This window comes from Trachurus japonicus, chromosome 5 (genome assembly GCF_045865225.1).
Source record: "Trachurus japonicus isolate A0001 chromosome 5, Traja_1.0".
Taxonomy (NCBI): domain Eukaryota; kingdom Metazoa; phylum Chordata; class Actinopteri; order Carangiformes; family Carangidae; genus Trachurus; species Trachurus japonicus.
Genome location: NC_140911.1, coordinates 34,550,129 through 34,568,789, shown reverse-complemented (window position 1 = coordinate 34,568,789; position 18,661 = coordinate 34,550,129). Strand labels below are relative to the sequence as shown.

The following is an 18,661-nucleotide window of genomic DNA, read 5'->3' as shown; positions in this document are numbered from 1 at the left end:
GAGCAGGTCTGTCAGAGTGAGCGTGGGAAGAGCCCATAAGGAGACTATAGCAGCAGTAGCAGCAACTGTAGTAGTAGTAGTAGTAGTATTGGTGGTGATGGTGGAAAGTGGCATTCGGTATGAAAGAATGAAGCTGAAGGTGGCGTCGTGATTTGAGTTCAGATATTGGTGATCATGTGCATCAGCTGTTATGAGCTTTTTCTCTCATGGGAATTCCCAGCTACTGACCCGTGTCTACACTGACTCTGATCCTGTGTGTGGACTGTCTCGCTGTGCAGATGGGAGAGGAAGAGGCTTCAATGAATATGTGGCATTTTTGGTGCATGGAGGTATAGATGGTGAGACCAAAGGGGTGAGGGTGGTAAGGGGTTGGGGGGGGTTGGGAGAGGTGAGTCTTACCCCAGTAGAGGGCAGTCTCTTGCCGTCAGGGTTTGGGCGCATGGGCAGGGAACTGTAGAGCCTCACACCTCGATCTGCAGCACCGTATCTGTTCTGGAGGGGGAAGAGAGAGAGAGAGTGCATATATAAGTATATTTGGTTCACTTCTGCAGAGACCGATGCAGAAAGAAAACATTGAACAGATACAGACTGGATATTTCCAGCTAATTTAGTTTCAGAGTGACATGCTGTTCTAAAGAACAGGTATCATACAGTAAAACCATGCACTGCACTGCGCTTGTTTTCATGATTTCTCATTTTGTTTACCCATGTTTGTTTCATTAATTTCTGCCACGTCACAAAGCCTGCACATTGGCGTGTTAAATCGCATCACCTCATGGTGATGTACCACACATAATAACTGGATCAGGTTGGCTCATCAGCGGCACTAATGGAACTAAGCTCTTGTGTTTGGTAGCCAGGGCTCCTGCAGCTACCGCCGTAGCGCACTGACTCCTAACTTTCTATATGTTATGCAGCTGATAATTACAGTGCAGCATGCTCTCTAAGCCTTGCCAGCTCTTCCTTTGCACTTCCCTATGTGGGTTTCAGCTGTGTAACACAACCCGAAGGAGTGGTGCCGAAGCCCTCAGTGGTTGGAAAGCTAATGATTCGCAACAAGTGGTCCCTGCCAGGGAAAGACGGCGCGGCTCGGTGGGGTTCGCACCATGGCCCACAGTCACAGCGGGGGCACATCCCGGGATTTCTCCTTAAATATCACTTTTCTCTGTCTCACTGCTCGTCTTTATCACTCTCAGCTATGCTCATCTCACCTCACCTCTGTGATTCCTGCACATGAACGTATCACTCCAGTAACAGCTGGCCAGCATTTTGCATGTCAGTTTTGTCACCTGATTTGTACAACAGTGACAACCCGCTGTGTATTCGTGTTAACCGACAGAATGAGCTACATACTTTTGTCCCTGGTGTTGAAGAGTCTATTTTAGCTTTTGAATGTTGCCTGCTGTTAAAATAAATGCTGCAGCTGGTGATGTAGAAACTGGTTATACGAGAGAAAGTGAAAAAGAAAAAGAAAATACTGAATTTATATTTGGAGATAACTATGGCTGCAGCTTGCTATGCATAGTGCTTAATGGCTTTGCCACACTTGATCCATGCAGTCTGCTAATGAGGACAAATACCACATTATCTTTTTCTCACACTTCCTCTTTTACTTGCGCTGCTCTCTCCCACCTTGTTTTTAACATTCATTCCATCAGAAGACACACACACACACACACAAATACATTCAAGGGCAGGGTTTCATACTGCTACGCAGTGAGATGTGCATTGTTTAACTATATTTAACACTAAAGTGAGAAATAATTCCTGAACCAACCAAAACCGGCCTTGCCTTTCATTTCTAACACTCTTATCACATGGTTGGAGCAGTGAGGGCCCCAGATTTTACAGTGGAACTGCTATAAACACACCTTTGCAGATTGTGTTTATGGGCCTAGATGCACAGCGATTGCCACGCAGTGAAAGCCACAAATCAATGTATGCAGAAGCTTATGTAACATACCATGCATGAAAGATATTCAAGAAACAGCAGGCTCAAAGAGCATGATTTATACCCTATATGCAGGAGCAGCGCATCGTATGAATTAACAGTATGCTCGTCTCTAATGGTGCAGGCCTGTCAGTGACTGTATACAGTGTAGGTTATTCCCCGAGGGAAGGGTGAGTGCACTTTGCTGCGTAAGGTTTTGATTTCCTGTGCTCATTATGAAAGGTGAAAACAGATGAGTAGACAGCGGTGGCCATCTTGTCGATAAGGTTCGCATAATGATTACGAGCCATTATCAAAAAGATCTTTCATTTACAGCTTGACTCAACACCGCGAGGCCCAGACAACCAGCAACTCCTAAAACAGCAAAGCAAGTTCCAAAATCCTAAATTTACACTGATTGATTTCAGGATAAATATGCCAATTTTAACAGTGTTTAGTAGAGTGAGAATCAGCAGCCGACCATGTACGTCTTCTCTTCTGCATCCTCTATAGTCAAACATTTATTTTTTTCTTCCTACCCAGCACAGGAGCTACTGTACACTAACTGCATCTCTCAGTGGGGACCTTTTCTTTCGTGGCTTGTTAGGTAGCTTGCCAGCATCGCAGCTAAATGAATGCCTCGCAGAATAGTTGCTTTAGCCAGCAAAGGAGCCACAGTAAGTGAATGTTTGATATTTCTCCAGTGTGCCAGGCTAATCTGGCCCTGTGGCATGCCATTACGGGGCTAATAACAGCTGTCTGCGGCCTGGAGGGGACACAAGAAGGCCTGGCTGCGCTAACTGGCCCTGACAGACTCATTAGGAGTGCTGGCACCCAGAACAGCAACAGCCAAACTCCTCACATTTCCTTGCTGGCTCACAACAGTTTGCAAGTGCAAGAAGCATTGTTCTCCACACTTGTTCTCTGACACCTTTCTTTTGTTTTCTAGCCTTCACTTCAGACACTCTCACCCCAATCACCTCTCTTTCACTTTCTGGCTGGCTTTAGGTTTCTGTGATATTTCTACCAAAACCAGATGCTGCCAGTCGTTTACCATCTCTATTTGACACCATGTCGAGTCTAACCTCTTTTTTTTTTTTTTTTTTTTTTTTAAATCTCACACACCCACACTTGTGTTCTGACCGAAATAGAGCAGTGGCAGAAGAGTTGACTTGTTTGCTCACATGTTGGTGTAATCCTCTCTAAGAACAGTGAAGGTGAAATAAATGCAATCATAAACAGGTTTCAAGCTCAGTTTCTAACTAACTTTGGTGTGCAGCCACAGGAAGATGATGCTGCACCACACCAGGAAGAGACTGGCATCCTCTGAACTTTGTATCAGTTACTGTGGCTGGGCCTGTTTGAGGACAAGAGAGGGACTTCCCCCCCGGCAGACAGCAAAAGCAAACATTGTCCTGTCGCTCGGTCAGATCGAGCCAATCAGCACAGGCAGATCAGGCAGACAATAAACACAAAGACCCAATGATGGTCGTCTGGATCTAGAACCATTAACAATAGGGGGAGGGATGGGGATAGGAAGTCGGACTGTTGTATGCTCTCGCGCATGACTCCTGCCATGTGACAAACATTTATGCTCCTGTACAGATTTATGTGATACTCATTATACTGATGCATGTGGCAGTTTCACATTGTGTCTGACAAATAATGTTGAAAAAGCACATTCGGGGGCCACTGTTTAGCTAGAGCAGGCGCCTCTTGTGCATAGAGGCTACTCACCGCAGCCGCAGTCCCCCTCTGTATCGAATCCCGACTCGGGCGGCCCTTTGCTGCATGTCATTCCCCCTCTCTCTGCCTCCCCATTTCCTGTCTCTCTCTACTACTACACTATCAATTAAAGGCAAAAGGCCATAAAATATACTTTTAAAAAAAGAAAGAAAAAGCACATTCACTCAGACAAGTGGCAGTGAGTAACTGAAAGGTCTTACATCACATCATTTAATCAAGGCCAACTAACACATTGTTGAAGTTATAATTGTAGTTATTGTGGAGTCCCATAATATTTGACTGATGTATGATTAAATATAAGTAAATTGTAATCACATATATAATTCCTGTTGTTTTCATCTTTCATAATACAGCAGTCTATTGAAATATCTTAACATATACATATCTTAACCACATTAAGTTTGATAATGTTGTGTTTGGTTTGGAAAGAGAAGAATCTGATTTTATTCTCAATACCCAATCAGTAAAAATCAGCATGGTCTTAAACCGCCGCAAACACTGGGATACATCCACTCATTAGATATGAGTGCTGGCTTTGCCTTTTTATAGGCTGGGCTGGTGGGGCACTGTAAAGCCAAAGGCACAGCTGTGGGGGTATAGTTACCTGTAACGTTAGCTCTTGCATGTTATATTATTTACGCAGATCTGGACTTAATGGAACACATGTGTGTGTCTGTAGACGACATTCTTCCCAGATTAGCTGAAAGGCTTGCACACATCAAACTCCACCAATGAGAGGAATGCAAGGCCTAGAGCGGCTTATGGGGAAACTCTATCACTCATCTATGGTATACAGTACTTACTATGCACACATATATACACATACAGAGCAATGCATGTGCACACATGCTGTACTGATACATTGTGGAGACACTGACCCTCACTGTATGTACAGTATGCTCTCAACAATGCACATGGACATCAGAGGATCAATAATACCAAATAACTCTCATTTCCAATAGCCATCATCCTCACGCAGCTCAGTTCTGCTGCCTTCGCTGCCGATACTGCTGATATTTCAACTCATAAAACACATTATCCTGTCAATTCTGTTGCATAAACATATTACATAATATCAAGTTTGATTTCAAGCCGTGGTAGTCGAACAGTCAACAACAGAGTATGAATCACTTCTTTTGTGGGTTTGATTTTAGTCTGAGACAAAGCTTGCTACAGTGTGCAACATCGGTTCTGCAAATTGCAATGTGATGCAATCACTTTACTTGATGACAACAGATGATATACCAGTATAATTTCCAAGGTTGGGTTTGAGTTTTAGCTATTGCACATGTGCTGAATTGAGATTTTATTATAGAAAGGTGTATGTATTTCAGTAATTCTTATTATAAAGTAATTATATTAATATATATATGAATTATATGAGATTTAGACGTCTCAGCCTCTAAATATAAAAAAAACATATTTTCCAGGTCTTTGTTAAGTATTAGGTCACATATATATCTAGCATATAAACCTTGGCATTTAAGTGTTGTTTATTTCAAAGATAAGAACGGGTGCAAGTATACAATATACCAGAAACGATAATACAGGGAGAGGGAGGGGAAGGCGTTATTATTATGGCTCAAGGTCCATGCAGAAAGAATATGTTTAGAGTCCATTGTGAATGCAGTACTTAGTAGTAGTAATATGATGAATCAATACAATGCATTGATAGGCTGAAAGCAACAGAACTGAATTGCAAAAACATACTGATGTGAATTGTACGTGTGTGCGTATTTGTTATTGTTGAGATGTTTCACCCTTCACCTACATCAATAGTTATGTTATGTTCCATAGTGAATTCTATAAATGCATTTTGTTTATGTCAGTGTACCTGCAACGAGAGTCGTGTGTTTGTCTATGTGTGTCTATGTGTGTGTGTGTGTGTTTGTATGTGTCAGAAAGATGTCAGCTACAGCCTTAGCAGCTGGACCATAACCAGGACATGTACCCAGGGGCTACCTGCCTCAGGCCACTACTGACACTCAAACTACTGATCACACCAATGGGAACATCCAGCCAACACTAGCATTTGAGCCGAAGCTATTTATAGCTGACCGCGTGTTGACTCTGTTTCCATTCCCGTGTAAACATGTGAGTTTATATGTATTAACACACCGGTGCTTGTCGTTCTATGGTGGGAATAACCACTGAAATAAAGTAGAGACACCAATTCAATCACCAAAAGTGATCAGCTGCTTCAAACACATGGTACAGTAGTAAAAGGTAAGAGGTCTCAAGTTTAATATTACTATAAACAAAGTGACCAAGGTGGCAGAAATATTGCCAAGGTAGGTTGACAATCGTGACCCAATGAGATGCTGAAAAATCCAACCGTGCTTTCATCTCACATAGACTGGACTTTTGCGGCGCACTGATGCGTTCACAGGTCGCAACTTATCTAGAATTCTGCTGCTAGAAAACAAAGCAGAGAGAACACATCAGCAAAGTCTCAGGTACACTGCATTGGCTCCTCGTATCTCCTACAATTGATTTTAAAGTCCTTCTACTTGTATACAAAGCTCTCAGGGGCTTAAGACAGGCCTACATCACAAATTCCCTGTTGCTTTATGTTCTTTCACGAGCCCTCAGATCCTCCACTGGTGGCTTTCTAGCAACCCGAAACCCCACCGAAGCAGCATTTTTTTTTTTTTTTTTTTTCCAACTCTGCTCCCAAACTGTGGAACAGCTTGCCTAGAAAGATATTAGAGGCAGGCTCTGCTGAAATCTTTAAATGACACTTATCACCATGTGCGTGCTTCACGTGGTGCCCCACATGCTGCTTTTATTATGACCTTTAATACATCTAAATGTCTTGGTTATGATTTAAAATGTCTGAAATGTCTGTTTTCTTAGTACTGTTATCTTTACCTGCCTTTTCTATTTCCTGTTTTTACCCTGTTTTCAAAATTAAAGCACTTTGGTGTATATTAGGGTTCTGTTATTGTTGTAATTATCAAATTTAATTTAACACAGGTTTCATCTCGCATCTTCACTTGTCCTCTTCTGTCGTCTTGTCCCTTCTTGTTTTTTATCCCTCTTCGCTGCGCCTCCACCCTTCCTCTCGCTGCCCTATCTTGTGTTTATATTTCTCCAATAGCTTTTGTTGTTCCACTAGTCAACACAGATCATGATTTACACTGGAGCACAATACATCAGCTAGAAATTCTCAAGCTGAACCACTAAGATCGGCCTCTCTCATTCTCGCTATATATCTATCTGTCTATGTATCTATCTATGCCTATGACTGTGTCACACTTTTTTTTTTCAATTAACCTCCATCCTCGCTTCAGTCAACTGGCATTTGAAAAAAAAATGTGAAAAAGCAAATCCGCACACATGTTGTTTAACACTTTTGCAGTGGAAAGTTAAGGTGAGAAGGTCACATTTGCCTTTTGATGGCGGCAGTTACTAATGTTGAAGGTGAAGGTTATGTAAACAGTTATCACAGTTTGAGTTTCTGACTTAATACACTTTCTTCAACTATGACACAGATACTCTCCCCACCCACCCTCCGTACCATCCGACTCGTTCTTGTTCTTCTTTACTTAACTTTTGTGCGTCTGACTGCAGTGGCAGATATTTCTATCAGCTGGAACAACAACATAGAGCTTGGCTGCATGTTTTCAGGTGCGATAGGAAATTCAACAGCACCATCTAAAATTGCACCAAAGCTAAGTACATGCTGAGTACAAGTGCAGATTATTGAGTGGATTGAACGCTGCATTTTTGAACTGTCTGCACAGGAAAGTGGAAGATATAGATGCAATTAAAGATTTTCTCTTTTTTTCGCTCTAGTCAAATACAGTTTGTTGTAGGATTCATCATAGTGCAAAATTAAAGACTGAGCTGCTTCGGCTCAAATGAAAGGGAAAGTAATCAAGATTCATCTGCAGTGAAGTTGAATGTAGGAGACAAGCAATCAGTTGATGAATTATGTCGCTTATTTACATGAAAGGCAATTTTAAAGATGCAACAAAGGCCTCTCTAACACCAACACCTCTTACCAAGGATAACATGCACTGGGATAGAAATTTGCTCGCTCTCTCGCACAGACACACCTGCCCTTTGTATTACACTTGACACAAAAGCGAAGGAGATGGAGCACATTAATAAAGTGCAGTCGGTGCCCTTGCTCTCTCTGATACAAAGGGGAGAGAAGAAACTTTTCATTTTCATTTATCTTTTTTTTTCTTCTCTGAGCCCCTCATCTTTTTTTATGAGACGGTTTCCTGAAGCCAAAACAACATGGTGTTACAACAATACAACAACAACCAACAACTGACAAGTCAGAGCCAGCACCTCTGCTGTTTGCCGGCCACAACCAGTGTGTTAAAGGCAGAAAACAGATGGTTGCGAGAAGATTTGCTAATATAAAAACAGGGGATTTTCTCTTTCTCTTTCTGTTCCAGTAGAGGTACAGGCAAGAGCTAGATTATTTTAATGCAGCAGAGGCTGAGGAGAATAATTCCCTGACAAATTGGGGATTGCTGAGAGCACAGACTCCCGAAAGTCAGGCTGCATCTGTTATTTGATTTAATGACAAATTCTGTGAGTGTGGTATAAATGTTCTCATGTTTCCTTTAAGGAAACTTAGACAGTATAAGAGGAAAGGCAGGATGGAGATTTTTGGTAATGTCATATCAGTGAGCAATATAGCAATACTGAAAAGACAACAGAGAAGGCAACAGTTTGGATAAACCATTTACATATTAAGGAAAATACATAATTACTGTGATTCCAGGTGCTTCTGTTTAATATCCCTGCAAACTGAATACTTTATGGAATTCAGAGTTAATTGGACAAAACAATACATCAACACGGGCTGTAAGAAATCATGATGGGAATATTTGACTGTTTCCTAGCAGTTTTCATCCTAACATTTAATTCACCAATCTGAAAAGTAATGAACGGATCACAGAGTGACAGAAGTAATGCAGCCAAAATGTTCAAAACTCTTTACATTTAGTTTTGTAATGAGACAGTAAGACGTATTATTGGTATGACTGTGTGAAAAAAAAACAAAGTAAATGTGGCCTTGTCCAGTAAAAGTAACAGCGAGCAAAGCAAAAGCATCATTTATTTACTTATATGTACTTATTTACAGTATGTTGTTTGCTACAGTAATAAAAATCAAATATTGTTTGATATGCTACTAAATTTCTAATTCAAATGTGTATTGAAAGTAACTGGATGCATTGACTTCAAATAACAGTGTTACTTTTACAAGATGTGAGCTGTAGAGGAAGCTGCTTTCTATATTGGGCGGTGTACAGTCAGCTTTAGCAACACATTTAGAAGTTCACTCACACATTTGGGGGAGAGAGAGAGCAAGAGAGAGAGAGACGGAGATGGAAAAAGAGCGATAGGGGGAGAGAGTTAGTTGAGAGTTGATATGCTGACTACAGGCAGTTGATTTGGTTTCAGAGAGCATTGTTACGGTGCTTTGAATTAATGCCTCCCAAAGAGTCCAATTGTGATTCTTGGGCTGTGCTGACAGAATATTTGACAGCCTAGGGTGAGCTGCTGATCTCAGCTGAATCCTCTGTTGTGTGTGCGTGTGTGTGTGTGTGTGTGTGTGTGTGTGCGTGCGTGCATGTGTGTGTGAGTGTGCACACCGGTGCTCATGTGTGAATGTATGGTTGATACCCAACACATTCCACCTACACATGTTCAGATTCGGTGTGGATGTGTGAAAACAGTCAAAACGGCCGCATGAATACAGTGTATGCGCAGATTCCCACACACACACACACACACACACACAGTGGACGGTGTGTGTGTGACACAGACCGACACATAGATAAAAAACGTAAATGACTGTTAACTAAGTGCTAACATTGCAAACAACCCTCAGCTAAATTGAGCACATTCACTCAATCAACATGAAACAGTTTGACCAAGTGTGTTTTTTTTTTTGTTCTTCTTTTGTTCTCCCTGCAGGAAACATGTTGTCCCTGTGGGTTGCTGAATAAATAAAAAAACACAGACAAGCCCAGTGCTTCATTACAGTGATGGGAAGCCAAAAAAAAAAGATGCTTCATCAAAATAAACCCACTGCACAGGAATGGTCCAGTCTGACAGCAGCACAACATCATGAAATATGTTGAAATGTAATACACAAACCTGCAGATAGGCCGACATAGACGTATGAATTATGCTCATCATATTAAAACCTTTGATAAGAAAAATGTATCAATTACACTTTTCTTTTTGCTGTAAAGAGATGGATTGACACACTGAAACTAATGTGTGTTTAAAATGCCATTAACAATGTAGATAAAACTGAGGACTCAATATTAATTTCACAACCAGAGAAAGACAAGTCTATGTGCGGCATATGATAAGTGAATATGTACCTATACATATAGCCTGTAGTGTAGTTCATGCACTTGACATTTCATTATTCACCCTCGCTCCGCAGAGCTTGTTACTGAAGCCTCTGAATATAAAGAGATTTCAAATTTGTAGATGTACAAAACCGCCCACATGTTTTCCAGCCATATTGTTCATTTTGTGTCTGCACACACTGGACTAAATAAAAAACATGAACTTAAAGTTGTACAATAGTCTTGTCTAGACCTGAAGCTTGGACTCAGAATGGAAATCACAAAAAATAAGACCTTTTTTTTGGGACCTTGTAACTCCAACTCATCCAAGAAATTTAGGAAAAAAAGCATAATTGAATATCTCACAAATTGCATCAGCATTGTTTTTCAGCCTTCAAAGTAAAATGTCTCAATTATAGTTGAAGCAGCTTGTTGAGTTATTCAGTCGTGTATCAGCAAAAGATTAATCAGAAATGGTTTTGATCATTGAATAATCATTTGGGCCATCTTCCTACTAAACAAGGCTGACCATGTGCTGGCTTTACAGACGGGTTATTTCTGATCACTGCACATTCACTTTATGTGTTTTTTTTACAGTTGGTTGCTGGGAAAATATGATGGGTGGTTTTCGCTCTTTCTGATATTTCATTGACAGAGCAAAAAAGCAATTTAGAAACGCATTGATACTAAGAAATGATCATTAGTTTCAGCCTAGCTTCAGATGTGTCATATTAATGGTCAACTTCCCCAAAAAGCACTAAACTCACCTAAGCCTGTTGCCTGGACTTTAAACTTGACTTGACTCTGTAAATTCCTATAATAAACCAATCAATGCAAAAATGATTCAGACTCTTTGGTTTTTAGATTCACTGCATGAACCCCCACCCCCTCATATTCTGCATGTATGACTTGCCACAAGTTATGAGGCAGCTGTAATGACCTGCTGAAAGTAGCCGATGAGTCAGAGGTAGATATTTATAGTTTACACTAAGTACCCTGCTTTTCTCCCCAAGTGAAACTCATTTCACTAATTTGAGAACTTAAACCACTACGGTGTCTTGAAAAGTTTGGTATCGCATTGTGATTATTAGACTTTTTTTTTTTCATTTTGACTTTGCTGCAGTTTTCTAAAAGAGAAAACACCAACATTTTTCTACAAATCTGGCCTTAATCGGTTTCTAGTAGTAACCCACTTTCACAGTGTGAGTACTTCGTAAAAATTAACTGGATAAAGATAACGACAGACGGAGACACAGAGCAGGAGGAAGTGTAATTGTAATGCAGGTGTTCAATACGGTGTACGGATACCTCCTCTCATCCACCCCTCCTGCTCTCCTGCCTTCCTCCTCTCTTCCGCCCCTGCTCTTTCCATTCGCAGCACCTCTCTGCCTTCTTCTCTCTCTGCCTTTACATCTTTCTCTCCATCTTGAGAGCCGTGCCTCACCCTAATTAGAAATTCCCCCTCCGACCAACTGAAATTGAATTGCCCATCATTTGCATAATGATAGCTCACCGGGCTGACGGCCGATTTACCATGAGATGAAATGTAGCAATCACTTAAGAGAGTGACCATGAGGGAGTGTGGGTGGGGGGAGAGAGAGAGAGAGAGAGAGAGAGAGAGGGTGGGGGGAGAGAGAGAATGTCAGGATGAAATGGGATCACAAAGATAGAGCGAGGTTAAAAATCACAGAGTGGGAGAAAGAGAAAAATCCGACAGGTATTTAGGTTATTGTCTCATACAGCAATACTGCTGGAAGGAAGCCTGTGTCCTCAATATGACAGTGGCTGGACGCGACAAGGACATGTAAGGACACTTACGCAACACTGTTCGTCTTCTTTGTCAATGTAAAACGCCACTGTCTTTGAACTCTAATTATCACGTAGCCTATTTCCCACAGAGGTGCTATACTGTCAGAGAGCAGCAGGAGTTCCCAGCATCCTAAATCTATACCTTTTCCACTGGTGCCAGTTACACTGTCTCTAGGGAAGTTGACCAGACTCTTCGTCACAATAAAACATGAGCCGCAAAAATGGGACATGAATGAGACCAGTCTTTTCCCAGTGTCTAGAGTTTACTCTTTTCAACTCAAGATCAACAGTTGTGATCAAGCACTCAACCAAAAGCCTTGTTTTGCAGCAGGCTGAGCCAAGAAACATTTACCATTTATAATCTAAAGCTCGCAAGATTTTCTTGATTAAAAGTCAGCAAATGAGCGTCTTTGTTTGGTAAATGAGCGATGAGATGCTCATCATTGTTATCCAAGCTTATGTGTTTTGCTCTCACATAATAACTTTAAAACTATTTATTATTGAATGTCTCTTGAGTTCCACTGTTGTTGTAAATGCTATAAGCTGTCATGCACTATTTTTAGTGTATAGGCAGGTTCTGACTTTGGCTCCTCCCCCTCCCTCGCTGAGATCAGCACTGGGAACTCCGACACCACCCACACTTTATGAGAAGTGGTCAGATTGTCAACTGTGTATTGTCAGTGAACGCCCTGTCAGTTCAGCAGCTGCCACAAATTACTGTAATCAATGATATGATAATCATCTGGTTGTCTCGCCTCTTCTGGGGCATCAATAACCACATTCCACTATAGGCCTGTTAATTTAATTTGTATTAAAAAAAGAAAAAAGAAAAAAAAATCTTGATAAATCTTGTGTCTGCGATGTCACGTATCGCTACAGGCAAAATCGAAGAACCGCTGTGTGATGAGTGAGATGTGGTAACACGACAGAGGTCAAGGCTAGTGTCAGAAATCTTACAGCAGAAACCTACCACAGGGTCCTTCTATTAAAACTGCTTCTTCACAGGAGTGAGTGGGCTGAGCCCAGTGGTGTAGAGGTCATATTTGTTTCTAATATTCAGAGTTAAATGTTGGGCTATCAGGTTGGAAGCTCTGCCCAGAGGCTGATAAGGCCACTGTTTATTGTCTGACTTCCACTCTCTAACCTGAGCAACCTCAGACTCTCACACAAGGTACTTTCCACTACTTAGCCATTACCTCAGTGTGTGTGTGTGTGTGCGTGTGTGCTTTATACAGTAGTGAGTGTGAGTGTGAGTGTGAGCGTGCGACAGCCCTTGTGTGTGTGTGTGTGTGTGATCTTTGGTTTCCATCAAGTCTTGACCTAATTAAAAAGTCCTGTCAATGTTCAATAACTGACAAGTCATCAGAAAGCAAACACACACATACAGTAGAACACACATGCACGTGCTCACACAGTGCTCGGCGCACAAATCATTTATTCAATTTTTCAATCTCCTCTTCCTCTGTCCATCTCTACATAAGTGATCAGTGATCACATGTCGCATGTTAAAGTCAGCCGGCCCAGACAGGAGGGAGTTAAGTCCCTTATCTCTCCTCCCCAGAAGAAATTCCTACTAGAGGCCTCGCTCTGCTGGTTTCCTGCCTTCTTGCCCAATGCCCTATTTTTACTCATCGGGGCTCTAGAATACCAGGGGCAGCTTTTTCCTTGTCACTAACATATTTCCTGCCATTCTCACTCTGACATTTCTCCCCCCTGCACGCTTCGCTCAAATCGTTCCCCCTCTTTATGGGTCATAACCTTTCAGTCGCGGCCGTTCATATTCAAATGTACCTGACGATGCTGGAACTGCTGCGAGCTCATCCATTTTTTTTTTCAGTTTGCCTTCTTTCTTTTTCTGATATTCTTTTTTAAACTTACTGGGTGTTAATTTGAGATCTTTCTGCGCGCTGCCAGAAACAATCAGATCCCCTCTGTGCTCTGCTGTCAGAACTGACTTGCTATAGTATGTGACGGCTCATCCACAAAACCAGAAGCGTTCCATAAGTGTTTCAGGATCTGAATAACAGAAATTAACTATATATGCAGAACAGTTTTAGATGTTTGCTTTAAATTTAATTTCTCTTCAGTTCATATTATTGAAGGATTTTCTGACATGGTAGCTTTGCAAGAACTGTGGTGATCAGCTGGTAACCTGAAGAGTGATTTGTACCTTTTTTAAAAGTCCAACTACTTGTTTTTTTTGTGGCAGGAAACATAAATTGTTTTGATACTGCAGCCATTGTGCATATTTTTCCATTTTACAAGAATATCTGCGTCAATCCGCTGAATGAGTCTTTCCACATCAGCTGTTGACTGACATTTGAGTGAAATTGGAGCACGTCGTGTTCCTGTTTAGCCTGCAGCGGGTGTTAAAAGAAGATGTTTATCGCCCATTTTCTCCAAGACATCTGTCCCTTCACGACATTAAACATTTAGAGTAGTTGTGTGTTGTGCTGTTGAGTTTTTGTCTCACTCAGGAAGTGGAAGCAAAGCTAGCAACCTAGGCTCCTGTGATGTGATTCCCACTGGACCTTACATTTTGTTCATATTATTTCAACACCTGCTGAGTCAACAGTAGCTCCTGCTCAGTGTTGACTTGGTCCTGTACTGTAACAAAGGAGGGGCCTCTAAGCTAATGGATCCAGTTGTGGTGATAACAAATGATTGTTCTGACAAATCGTGCAAAGGCAGGCAGTTCTGTACCTTGTGCTTTGTACATGAACATGTTATAACTTAAACACACTGGCACAACATGGGCTAACATTTGCTAAATCACATATTTGGGCAAGCTAATGATGCTAATCCCTAACTGGATCACTGGAAGTTAAGTGATATTACCAACAGGAGGCTAAAATCTCTATTAATGAATGCAGTTGGGGAAAAAACTAAATAAAATTTAGATTTCATCAAACAAATAGGCCTAACACACCACAGGATATAAACTACTAAAAGCCAAATGGCTAGTCAACCATCTGTAAACTCCAGCTGAAACGTTACAAAGCAGTTTAGTGAATGTCAAGACGAGTTTTTGTAATTATAAGAACTGATGTTTAACTTTCGTCTTGTGTTATCTTTCTGCTACCATCTATGGTGTTCGGGTCAGTTTTGACCCGTGTTTTAAATCAGCTGTAAAATACATTAAAACTTTTTTTTTTTTCATACAATCTGTTTTTCTTCTCTTGGTTACATTGTTAGGCTTCATTATCCATGAAAATTTTGGTTTTAATATTTTTTGGTGTGGTCCCCTGGGCCTTTTTTGTCAGTAAACCCCTTGGCTTCAAATGAACCTTCCTCTTGTCAGCTTTCTGCTACCATTTATGGTGTTAGGGTCAGTTTTGACCCGAGTCTTAAATCAGCTGTAAAACACACTAAACTAGTTTCTCATCTCTTGGTTACATTGTTAGGCTTCATTATCCATGAAGAGGTTGGTTTTGCACTTATGATTTCAGTTTTAACTCTAATTATTGTTCTTATTGTTATAATCGGGTCAAAGTTGACCCTAACACCACAAATGTCATAATTTTAACCAGAGCATTTTAGAAATTTGTGAAAAAAGTTTTTTTGTTTTATTTTGTTCAACTAGAGGTTCCTGACAAAGTCAAAAAGCCTTGATGCTATTAACAAATTTATGAGGTACTTTTATGCAACCTGAAAACGGGTCACCGATGACCCGAACACAAGAGGAAGGTTAAAACACCAGTAAGGCCGGCCTTGATAAGCTGAACGCTGTTGTATTCATTCTGACAGCTGGAAGCCTCCCACCAAAGTCGCAAATCAAGACCCAGCTTTTCTCCCAGCTCTCGACTTTACAGAAGTCCCCGGTGCAGAATGTGCATTTAGACAATTTAAAGTAACGGGGCTTGAGGAGGTCCTGAGGAGAAGAATGAATGGCAGTTTAATGAATGCCTGGGGAGATATGATATCAGTGACTGGCTCCTTCAGCGCAGCTTTCATCCTATTCATACACCCAGCATGGTCTAAATGCAGGTGGATCGATGCTGGTTAAAAACACTAATGGCACATAAAGGGAGCGCACTTCACTACTGTGTTTCTTTCTCGCCAAGGTCCGATCACTCCTGGACTATTAATGGAATGCTTCTCCCAGTATATCCAGCCAGCTACAGGTGAAAAGAAAAAGTCTATTGTCTGTATTTTCAAGGCTACCTTTCTTACAAAATGGTGGAATTGACATTCTAGACGAAGAGAGTTTGGCTTCTCATTCACATTTGCAGCAATAAATGTGGTGATACTCGCTCTGATGAGTGCAATGTCATGAACCCAAGACAGTGTACACCTGTACTCGGATCAGATTGTCTATTATATTGCTTTTTTTATGCTTTTTTTTTTGTACTTTTACTGGGTACATTTATGAATATCAATATTATTTCCCAGTAGGAGGTAAATGGTATTGAATGGTTGCCAGGCTGCTGGAGGGGAGACTGCTCAGCTGACTAAAAGAGCCATTCTCCATTTTATCTCTCAATCAGTGTGTATTTGTGCGCACGCCATCCTACTAGTGTGTGTGTGTTTATGTGCAAATGTGTGCGTTTCATTTTGACGAGGAGCAGAACGAGCCAGAGCTTGCTTTGCTTGCTGCACCACTAGGCCATGTGAAAAAAAAAAGTTCACGTGATGCAGGCAAATACAGCCCGTCTACGGCAGGCAGGATGGAAAGTCTGTAATCAAACCATAAATCAGAAATCACTGAACTGCCATCCACCCACCCCCTCTTTCCCTCTCTCCCTCTTTCTTTCTTTCTTTTTTTTTGTTACTACCCTCCTACTCCTCTCTGCAGAGCTCCTTGTATTGCATGTTATGTTACATACAGCCATGCATACCCTGCTCTGGATAGTGGCGAGTAGCAGATCAATGCAGAATGCATTTTCCACATATCAAGGTTTGAATCAGGAGATACATGAAATTGTATAGTGACAGAAAAAAAAAATCCAATACTTTCCTTTTAACACATCACTGAGCTTCTTCTATAAGCTCTTTCAGAGAAGCTGCAGTTTGGTAAATTTGACTGGTGGTGTGTATTAAAATATCCGCTCTGAGCAATAAAAAACCATTTCCACACCTTAAACAAACACCCCTGCAGTCACATGTGTGCATGTTCATGTGTTTTTTTTTTTGACTGCACACAAACACATGCACTCCATATTTGTCTGGCCATGACTTTCACAGTGAGCCACCTGGTGTGCTGTAATATCAGGAGAACAGTGGGGTCATTGTGAAGGAGCTGTGTGATATCAAGGAGAGTGACCCATTTAGAGCCCAGCCACAGAGCTGACAAGCCTCTGTTATGTCTGGGACATCTGGAAGGCCGGAGCAGCTCACTTCGCCGTACTCATACATACGAGTCAATCCTTTTCTAGGGAGGAGGGAGAGACATCTGACATGGTCACAGATATTTCACACGCTCACCTATAGGTCCTGTTCAGACGGAAGTGCTATAAAGTGGCGCTGATACTGGCGAGGATCTGTTACAGTACACAGAGAAATATGGACGGGATCCAGACGGTATATGTGGAAGCTCCTCTGGTCATCTTGCAGTGATTTTTAGAGGGTTGGAATAAGAGTGCAGAGCGGTGCTATCTGCAGCTCAGCAGAAGTGCTCTGCAAAAAGATCAAGTGATCAAGGAGGAAAAAAAGTTCTATCTCATTATTTAAATGAGAATTACTTTTTCAGCAGCTGATTCAATCCGGTGATGTTCAAAAGGGGGCCCTTCTTTCCATTCTGCAGAATAACTGCAGCGGGAGAAACGGACTGCTTTAAGTAAGAAGTAAGAATTCAAAGAAAAGAAATGTTACCATTCATGTATCACACACAATGCTGCCTAAAACGACAGAGATTTGTCCAATGAAGCTGCAGTGTTGCACATTATATAAACGAATACATGAATGCAATGCATAATGAGAGGCCGAAATGAGCCAAGGAAAGCATACTGAACAAAGCCCCCAGGGAAAGGAAATTATTCAGAATAGACGAGGACACAATTCATAATAATATTGGGAAGGGAAAGTTTTTCCTCTCGTTATTTAAAAACCCATGCTGTAAATGTAAAACCAGAACTAACCTACATGTGGCTTACTTTAGCAGCAAGATAAGGATTTTAAAGGATTTTTTTTCTCTACTAAGTTCAAAGCCTTTCTTTCAGATTATAGCCGGGGGTGAGATGGCTATGATGATATATAAACAAAATACAAGCTAAGCTAATATATATAATAGCTCAAACATGAGCATTTGTGCTTTGTACATTTAACAGTAAAAGCTCTGATTATTCACTCTAAAACAATCCCGCTGTCATTTCACTTTTTGTCGCACAAACAATAATTCTGTATCATGAATTGTAATTCATTTTTGTATGGAGAGGCAATTGGCTGCAAAGATTGAATCATTGGGCCTTGTTCCTCATTTTCCATGTAATTAAATCAGCTTCTGAAAAAAGAAAAACAGTGTAAGCTGGCATACGATTTAGGGGAAATTAGCATTTTTAATCATAGTACATTACTTTAATAACTCAATAAATCTGTGGCAGCTGGAGCATCTGAAAATGTTGTCACAGCCACTTAGTTCTGCATCTGCAACTAATACAGGCTGATGAGAATCAGCCAGAGAGAGAGAGAGAGAGAGAGAGAGAGAGAGAATAAGGAGTGTGAGAGAAAAAGAAAGGCAGCAGGGTGAGACAGGGAGGACAAGGATCTGGGGAGATAGAGACAAAAGCGTGGCAGGTGAGACACGGGGATGAGCAGAAGCAGAAAGAAAAGAAACATCAGCGCAGACTTTGGCACAGAGAGGGGCTCGGCACTTGTCTCACCTCTTTCAGTTATTAACGGTTAATCCCCA

At 41.2% G+C, this 18,661-nt stretch overlaps 1 protein-coding gene across 4 annotated transcripts in view; it reads right to left on the bottom strand.

The window, feature by feature from the left end:
* tox2 (TOX high mobility group box family member 2) overlaps nucleotides 1-18,661 on the bottom strand; it is a 98,153-nt gene that overhangs the window by 59,765 nt on the left and 19,727 nt on the right. For all 4 annotated transcript variants that reach the window (XM_085777678.1, XM_085777680.1, XM_085777676.1 and 1 more), the window contains exon 2: nucleotides 400-492. In XM_085777678.1, the coding sequence (XP_085633804.1) occupies nucleotides 400-492 (93 nt within the window). The remainder of the gene's footprint in view (nucleotides 1-399; nucleotides 493-18,661) is intronic.